At 34.7% G+C, this 9,638-nt stretch overlaps 1 protein-coding gene across 1 annotated transcript in view; it reads right to left on the bottom strand.

Moving 5' to 3' along the window:
• The window catches only part of LOC103606843 (zinc finger B-box domain-containing protein 1-like), a gene marked incomplete at its 5' end in the record, with an annotated part of 21,543 nt that overhangs the window by 5,903 nt on the left and 6,002 nt on the right, over nt 1–9,638 (bottom strand). The window contains one exon of the mRNA XM_008591381.1: nt 7,745–8,002. Within this exon, the coding sequence (XP_008589603.1) occupies nt 7,745–8,002 (258 nt within the window). The remainder of the gene's footprint in view (nt 1–7,744; nt 8,003–9,638) is intronic.

The raw sequence follows: 9,638 nt of genomic DNA, 5'->3' as shown, positions 1-9,638 counted from the left end.
AAAAAAAAATGAAATTCTCCCATTTGCAACAACATGGATGAACTTGAAGAAACTTACGTTGAGTAAAATAAGCAAAGCACAAAGGAATAAATATACATGTCCTCACTCATAAGTGGGAGCTAAGAGAGAAAGAAGAAAAGAAAGACCACAGTGGTGCATTGGACTTACAGAGGGAGAGAACAAGCCTAGGGATATAAAGTGGAGGAGGAAAGGGGGATGGGGGGGAGGTTGAGGATAATTGGGTGGGGGACACGGGGTATAATCACAATTTGTAGTGATGGGCATGCTGCCAGTATGGATCTGGCCATCACATCTTGGGCACAAGTGGTGAAAAATTAGCTTTGTACTCCATGAATATTCATAACCAATAAGAAAAAGAATACTACCAGAAAAGGTAATCAAACTCATTAGACATTTGAGTTCTAATTCAGTGAGCATAGAGCTAATTCATACAGTGCAGATAGAATGAGCCCTATTTTTGTAATAATTTTTTGAGAATTATTGACTAATGATAGAGTTCTAAGGTGCATTTCTAAAAATAAAGTCATTTAAAACATATACATAAAACTGTAGTCCACAGGGAGACAAATGGCTATTTGCATTAAAAAAAAAAAAAAACAGAGAGAGAAAGGACCAAAGAAACAAGTAAAAACTTCAAAGAATGAGAACCAATTAGATAGGTTATTTCCCAATAAGAATAAACAAATAAATAAATAAGCAATTCCTAAAGAACTATCTGGCATAGCTGCATATCTCCATCCTCATATTTAGGAGGGTGTGACAACCAGAACACTCGCCCTGTCACCTGTGAGCCCTATTGTTAGCCCTTCAGCCTTTCCTGTTTGCTGTTCCTTCCATCGTTCTTTCTCTCTGCCAGTATGTCTTGCCTTGTTTATCCCTGCTTTTCTTATTCTCTCCATGCTTTCACCCCATTACCTTCCCTCTGCCCACACCCACTCCTTTAAGTGCTCACATTATTAATTTGAAGTAAGGATTTCAAAAGTATTTAGGTAGCATTGTCATACAATGGTAAGACAAAGAAAGGTGGGGACAGGTTTGTGAGAGTTTGTGCGTTGCCTCTGCTGCATAGGGGAAAATGAGGGCCGTTCCTACATCACCCAGAGCCGTGGTCACTGTATCTGAAAGAGGAAATGGAGAACAGCACCGGCCCCATCTACCTCACCAAGTAGCTTGTGTGTGTGTACTCATTTGTTTTCTACAATTCGAAGACACCCAAAAGCAAAAGATTGCCACGCTGGCCCATCTACCCTGGCTGTCTTTACAAGGGTTACCAGTTAATTTGCTAACTATAAATTTCTGTTAGATTAGCACTTTTACAGTTTAATATATTACTTGATGGTCAACCTATAAACAGAAGCTTCAGTTAATCAGGAAGCCACTTTCTCACTATTTTATTTCACAGACAATATGGCTACATCTGCTAGTATCATGTAGATTTTTATTATTTCTTGTTTAAGAAAATGTATTTTCCTCTAATCACTTGTCTCAGTTAGTAGCTGTGGACTTACACAAACGTAAGATTGCTGTGAAAATTTAAGGACCACAAAAACTCTTAAGCCACAAATCAGAATGAGTTTGAAACAAATAATTTTTAACTATTGAAGACGTAAATGCTTTAAACTGCATTTTTAAAGATACTTTTTCATACTGCATATTTTCTGATATTTTCCGAATATCTTCAGGCTATAACAATATGAAAAAACTGACAAGGTGCCTTAGTAAGTAAGTTATGCTAAAATGAGAGCTCATTAAAGAAGTGATTGTAGTGCTATTTACAAAGATATTTGTAGAAGGAATAAAAAATGGCATGAACTATAGCTAAATATAATCCTCAAAGCAGTCCAGAAGAAAATATTGTTTTTGAATGGAAACAGCTTTAGAGTTGACTAAAAATTGGGCTTATCAGGAGCATCTTATCTTACTGTATGTAGGAAGCAACTGGTTTCTTATATAATTTAATAGTTTTTTGAAGACTTACTATGTGCTGGGCACATAAGTGTGTGTGTGGAGACAGAAATATATCTTGTGTTCCAGTGAAAATACAGGTGTTAATGTATGAGAAAATGAATGACCAGGAAAATAGTTAAGCATGTAAGAATAAAAATAATAAAGAAAGTAGAAAAGCTGGATTTTTTTTTCAAAAAACCCTACTGTTTATAAGCTACTGTATTTCATTTGTAAATGATGGAATTTATCAAAATAACAAGCCCTTTATTTTCTGATTAAAAACTGTATGGTTATCCCTTTAGATACAGTTCAGACCTGACATGATTCATTTCAAAAGTGGCCTTTAACGTGAAAATTATCTCCAAGGAGATTTCCATTTGTTGATTTTTAGTAATTTAGAGTGAGGCACATGAATAATAGGTAAAGATGAATCATAGACTCTCTTCTCTCAAGCCCTCATGAAATGAATAGAAAAAGCAAAAAATTAAAGTATAGTAAAATCATAGAAGGAAACAAATTAAGAAAGGGACACAAGGTCACATAATAAACTTGGACAAGGGACAACTAAGGAAATAAACAAGATTTGTTGAGGGGTGTCTGGGTGCTATTCTTGTCCACCGTGCTTCCTTGCTCAATACACAGACAACAAATTAGGAACAGGAAAGAGAAAGTCATCAAAAGAATTGACAAGTCTCAACAATGCCACATCAATTTGGAGAAAAGTAGGTGAAGGGAAGTGAAGAGAAAACATTTAAAATATTTTTAAATTTAATTTTATTTTACNGAAAAAAAAAAAAAAATGATAAAGAAAGAAGAAAAGCTGTTTTTTTTTTTTTTTTCAAAAAAACCTACTGTTTATAAGCTACTGGATTTCATTTGTAAATGATGGAATTTATCAAAATAACAAGCCCTTCATTTTCTGATTAAAAACTGTATGGTTATCCCTTTAGATACAGTTCAGACCTGACATGATTCATTTCAAAAGTGGCCTTTAATGTGAAAATTATCTCCAAGGAGATTTCCATTTGTTGATTTTTAGTAATTTAGAGTGAGGCACATGAATAATAGGTAAAGATGAATCATAGACTCTCTTCTCTCAAGCCCTCATGAAATGAATAGAAAAAGCAAAAAATTAAAGTATAGTAAAATCATAGAAGGAAACAAATTAAGAAAGGGACACAAGGTCACATAATAAACTTGGACAAGGGACAACTAAGGAAATAAACAAGATTTGTTGAGGGTGTCTGGGTGCTATTCTTGTCCACCGTGCTTCCTTGCTCAATACACAGACAACAAATTAGGAACAGGAAAGAGAAAGTCATCAAAAGAATTGACAAGTCTCAACAATGCCACATCAATTTGGAGAAAAGTAGGTGAAGGGAAGTGAAGAGAAAACATTTAAAATATTTTAAAATTTTATTTTATTTTATCAATATACAACGTAGTTGATTTTCGTGTCCCTTTACCAAAATATTTTTAAAGCTTCTAAACACCCACCTCAAGATCTTAGCAGAGTCAAGAAAATTGCAAAGCTGCAGGTGTCCCCACAGAGACAGACACACTGAAAACCAGGTTTAATCAATTGAATAAAATCCAGAAAAAGACAAGTGAGCCCAGATCCTCCATCAAAGGCGTCTGAGCTCCTCAGTCTTATCCTCCTCCCCATGCCTTTGAGCCGGCAGGATAAAGAAAAGAGTGCAAAACCCAACCCCACAAACAGTAGCTCCAAAGAGAGGCTGACAGGTGCAGAAGATTTTAGGGATAATTTAGTCTCACTATTTCAGAAGATATGAACTCACTATATCAGAAGATATGAACAAAGCCACCCACAATAAGCACTGACAAGTAAGATATAAAGAAATGAAACAACTAGCTATGCAAATAAACAAGAATCCAAAAATCTACAGCATGAAAAGGATAAGAAAATAAAAGACCAGTCTAGTAGAAAACACAGATCAGTACCATAAGAAAATTCCCCACAAGTCCTTTGGCTATAAAAGAAGTAATAAACTTTTTTAAAGGAGCAAAACTAATCTCGAAGAACAAGCAACAACATATCAGGCATCAAAAGGGAAACAAATGGTCATCTGTTCCTGGATTGGATACTGTACCAGAAAAAAAACAAGCTGTAATGAACATCACTGGGGCAATTTTTAAAAATTAATATGCACTATGGATTTGAGAATCATACTGCATCAATGTTCACTTTCCTGATTTTGATCATTGAACTTTGGTTATAAAAGAGAAGTTCCTGTTATTGGGAAATACACAATGAAGTATTTTTTGGTAAACAATAACAGTGTTTATAACTTCCTCTCAAATGATTCAGAAGAAAAAAAAAGGTGTGTGTGTGTGTGTGCACATGTATATGTGTTTGTGCACATGCATGGGGCAAAAGATAAACAGCTAGTGAACCGGACAAAGTGTATACAAGTCTCCAGGAGTTCCTCATACTACTCTTGAATTTTTGCAAATTTTCTGGAAGTATGAAATTATATCAAAATAAAAATACTCAAAAAATGTGAAAGAAAAAGTTAAAATAACACCTTTAGAGATCTAGTTTTTTAAGTCAAGTGAAAAAGAGTTGACTATAAATAGGTGAAAATTGAAATCCTGACATAGAAGACAAGCTTGAGATAATCACAATAAATTCAAAACACAAAAGGGAATAAAAACTAGTTAAAACAATTGAAGGAAACATAAGTAATACATTGTTTAAAGAGGATCCAACACAAAGAAAATAGGTTTCTCAGCAGGAAAAAGCCAAACTGAGTGCTACCAACCCCCTCCTTTTTTATCAAGAGTTACCTCTTCATTCTTTTGTCTTCCCAGTCAGTCTTTCTCCTTTCTTCCCTTTCATTCAACAATTCAGATTTGGTGAGACAGCTTCCCAGTGATAACTTCCAATTAGTCCTAACCAGTTTGGGCCAGATTTGGGAGGCTGCAAACAAGTCTCGACTTTGCCTGAAATTCCATCCTCTGATGATACAAGGCCAACTCCTTTTTGTTTTAATGCTTAAATCTGTACCCCATAGAGAACGTTCATTGCACGCAACATACATGATACTGCACTGCACATGTGGGCTCATCCCACTTGATTATGCATAGAAATAACCCAGCCTTTGTTAAAAATATGTAAGTTCTGATATCTAGATCCTGCCTTGCTCTTGATTTGCGCAACTCAGAAAAAAATGCTCCTTTCTGTTGCATGCTCAAACTGTCCCCTCCATCATTTTTTCTTTCAGCATTCACTATAGACAAGGGTCCTGTGGGTGTTTACTCATGACAACAAAATGGAACAGAAAAGGAATTCAAAGAAATAAGAGCAGAAAATTTCTCTCAAAATTAAGAGGTATGTATTCTGCTGATAGAAAGAGAACCCTGCATTTTAAGAAATGCTGAATTATCAACACCAAAACACAATCCTGGTCCAGTTACTAAATTTCAAAGATTAAAAGAAAAACTTTTCAAGCAGCCAGCCAGGAAAGAAGTCTGTCACATGCGAGACCAAGGGTGAGGTAAAAAATCAAGGTGGCCTCAGATTACTTCACAGCAGAATTCAGAAACAGAAAATGGCAAAGCAGTATGTACAGGGTTAAGATCAAGGTGACCTAAGGATATTACCCTAGGCCAATCTGCCATTCAAATACCAAGGTAGCAGACATTCTCGAATATGAAAGAACTGAGGTAATAGAGCTATCATGATCCCTGCCCACAAGGAAAAAATCAACCAAACAAAAGTTAAATAGAAAAACTGTTAAAAAAAACAACCTCAACTTTTTTTTTTTGAAGCTCTTACAACGAGAAAATGGAGGGGACACATCTGGGTGGGAGGGGGGAGAGGGAGGAGGGAGGGAGGTTTTGGTGATGGGACACGATAACTAACTACATTGTATATTGACAAAATAAAAATAAAAATAAAAATAAATAAATAAATAGAAAAACTGTGACTAAAGACCAACTAGTGCCATATTCAGGGTCAGAAGACAGTGGAGAAATGTCCCCAACATGCGGAGGGAAGAAAATTGTGACCCACTAACTGAATCTAGTTAATGTGCCAATCAGCCATAAAGATAAAAGACAGACATAATAAAAAAATGCCATCTACAGATGAATCAAAATAAAACTCTCAGGATTGGGAAGCCATGGAAAAAATGCTGGTATTTAATCCATATGGATTTTCACTAAGAAAAAGAAAGTAAAAGGAAACCTTGACAAAATATGAAATTCTAAGTACAATAGGGGTGTATTATACTGTCTAGATTAGCAGGTACTTTAAAGAAGATAAACAAAGAAGTCTTCGTCTTTTGTTATATGAATTTAATCATTACTGTCTAAAACTAAAACATATAATTATAAATGGCCTCAATTGCTTATTGTTTCTTTTTACCTTCTCCCTTAATTTTAAAGGGACATTTGTAAAACTGTAGGTTGAAACATAAAAAACTGCCAATATTCCACAGTCTTTAGTCTACAAATGGGTAATTTCATATAGCTCAACTTGATATTTTTGTGGTGAAAAATACTTATCTGAAATGTACAATTTCCTCTAGTTTCATTTAAATTTTTCTTTTGTTAAGTTGGGTAAAATATATATATATTTGTATGTATATATAAAAATATTATTCAGAGCATAAATCTAGTCTTATAAAATTATTACAGTCTTTCCTTCAAACCATTCACTCTTATAACTATGTATTTTTATATGTGGACTTATGATATAAACAGAGATGTTTAAAATGCTGATCGTTTAAGAGTAGTAAGAAGACGGCTATCCTGTTAGCTCGGATGGTGGTTAGAGTGTGGTATTATAAGGTCAAGGGTTGAGATCCCTGTACTTTACAGGTGCCAAAAAAGAAAAAAAGAGTTAGATTTTGTGGGGGGTTGTGGCTTTTTTTCTTTTTGTATTTTTTTATATTGCTTCAATTTTTCGAAACAAAGTTGTATCACTTTTAGAAAAATGGCAAAGTCATTATTCTAAGATCAATAACGAAGGACACCACAAACAGAAAAAACAAGGGAATTTACAGGACCAAAGAATTTTCTAGCCCGCTTCTTGGATCTACAGCTGGCTTCTTTCAAACTGTAAAAATGACTTTCTGATGAAAACAAAAGGATTACTTCTCCTGATGTTTTGTTACTGAACTAGACCTTTGCACGTTCCAGAATATGGTCACTATCTGCTAGACTATTTCCATCGAGGTTGAAAATAGAATATACAAGTATAATTTCTCCTCACACAATGGTCTGACAACTAGCAGCACTGGCATTTCTTGGGTACTTGCTGAATGTGCAGAATCTCAGGCCCCACCCCAGACATAATGAATCAGAATCTACATTTTGACAAGATCCCAGAGGATCTGTGCATACACTGAAGATTAAGAAGCACTGCTTTAAAAGATCTACTGACTCAATTTTCCAACAGCTGTGTTGGACAGTGGCTTTTGTAAAGCTACAGAGATTAACCTTTCAGAGGGTTTGTAAAAAGGAGAAAAAGGATTTTTTTAATGTGTACATCAAGGTCTTATACTACAATTTAGCTGTGCATTATGTAGGCTAAGGGGGACCATTTCTGGTGAGGCTGGGCACCACATATTTTATAATATGTTCAGGGTGATACCAAGGGATATGCAAGAAAACAGGCAAAGAAGGTTGATGGCTAAAGATGGAAATGGAAAGCCTTTTTTGTTTGCTTGCTTGTTTTCTTTGAGGAAGATATGAAGAATTGGGTAGAGGGCAGAGTTAAAGTTATCCATCGTGAAATAACTAACATTACCTGCAAGAGTTCTCAGCATATTTAATTCTTTTTTCAAACTGTCTAAGGTTTGTTGATCAGCAGTGTCATCTAAGAAGGGCTCATTCTGGTCAGTAATGTCAATATATTCAATTTCTGAAATTTCAGAAGCAGCTCTGGATAATGGTCCAGCAGCTGCACTTCTGGATTGAGGATTAGAAGATGAAAGGCCGCTGGAGCTTTTTTTCACACAGTTGGAAAGTGGTAAATTTGCTGTTGAAGGTCTCTGTAACATCTGGCCTAAAACGAGAAGTAAAATATTTTAAAACCAATTGTTATTAAAACTCTGAATGAGTCCTTAAAGATACAAAATACCAGCCCCCTGCACATAGAGCAGCTAAGTTTATGCAACAGAATTTATGAGAAAATCAACTTTTGATGATCATCCATTCTAGCTAACCAGATTTGTTAATCTCAAATTACTTTCCCAATGTGAAAAAGAACAATTCTGGGTAATTTTCCCTTAATTTTCTACAGTCAGAAACAAACAAACTTATTTCAATATTCACTAAAGCAAAATATCTGTAAATCAAGTCAACTTCAGACCAAAACAACACACACTCATAATCTATCCCAAAGTCAAGCACTGTGCGATGGTTCTTAAATTTTAGGACAATATCACACTGTACCTTGTAACAGAAAAAAACCCGTAAAATAACATAATGCCACTTCCTAGTGAACCAGCTTTACTTGACGGTATGTAATTTATTCTTGTATTGAAAATAATATAGAAAAAAATAGGCTAATATGCAAAAATCTGTGTGGATTTGCAGAAAAACACAGGCTTTAAAGAAACTGAGATCACATCTCTAATTTTCCTAAATATGATTTCACTCTCTGTTTTATAGGGCACTTTAACGGAAAAGTTCCAGAAGCTTTTATTGTTCCACTAAGGCAGTTACTACTTTGTCTTGGTTTATTTCAAAGTTTGACTTACTTGGTTTCTTCAACATGTATGTTTCTTTCACGGTAGGAAGAAAAAATTCTTCAAATCTTAGAGTAACATAACTAATTTATAATTTGGTATTTCTCATAGAATGTTTTTTAATAAAGTCCAAGGGAATTTTCAAAGTACAAATTAAAAAATTTATAGTGCAGGTAAATTTTTAAATGTACTGAATCACTGTTCTGATTTACATAAATATATTTATATTAAACATAAATAATGCATATTATAACTTTGCATTCCCTTAACATAAACTGACTTTATGTAAAATATTGGATTTTTTTCAAAAATGCAATTGTCATTATCATAAAAGTCATGATTTGACTGAACATTTGTCTTATAACATTATGCCCACCCTACTGGCTACAAGGAAAATGTAAAATTCAATAAGGTGACAACAGGCAGTTATCATGTATTAAACATTTAATGACTATTGAATTTATCTTTCTTCCTTTAACTTAAAAAACAAAAAATCTACTCTGATTGTAGCTCATACCCTAACAAGAATCTGAATGCAGTATGTAATTATTTAAGCAATTAAAGCTGACTAAGGTAGGTCTCAAGGGCATTAATTTTAACAAACATTTCAGAAGTCAATTTTCTTTTTTTTTTTTTTTCCTTTTTGTCTTTTTTCGTGTCCGGCAACGGATCGCAACCCTCAGTGTCGCGCCGCACCTCGCTCAGCCAGTGAGCGGGAACCGGTCTGTATGTGGGATCCGAACCCTCAGCAGGAGCGCCACCACGCTCCTAAGCGGCGCACTGCAGCAGTGCGCCACCGGGCCGGCCCAGAAGTCAATTTTCAAAACAAATTTTGTAAGAATAAAATTATGAATAAATTATAACAAGATTCTGACCTTTTGTGTCTATTTGTGCTCAGAGGCAATTCTGAAGAATAACTAAAATGTGTCTATGTGTTAAGAATATATGTAT

This window comes from Galeopterus variegatus, unplaced genomic scaffold (assembly GCF_000696425.1).
Source record: "Galeopterus variegatus unplaced genomic scaffold, G_variegatus-3.0.2 Scaffold6883, whole genome shotgun sequence".
In the NCBI taxonomy this organism is placed as follows: Eukaryota; Metazoa; Chordata; class Mammalia; order Dermoptera; family Cynocephalidae; genus Galeopterus; species Galeopterus variegatus.
The sequence above is the reverse complement of the archived record's forward strand: the minus strand, read 5'-3'. Positions and strand labels throughout refer to the sequence as shown.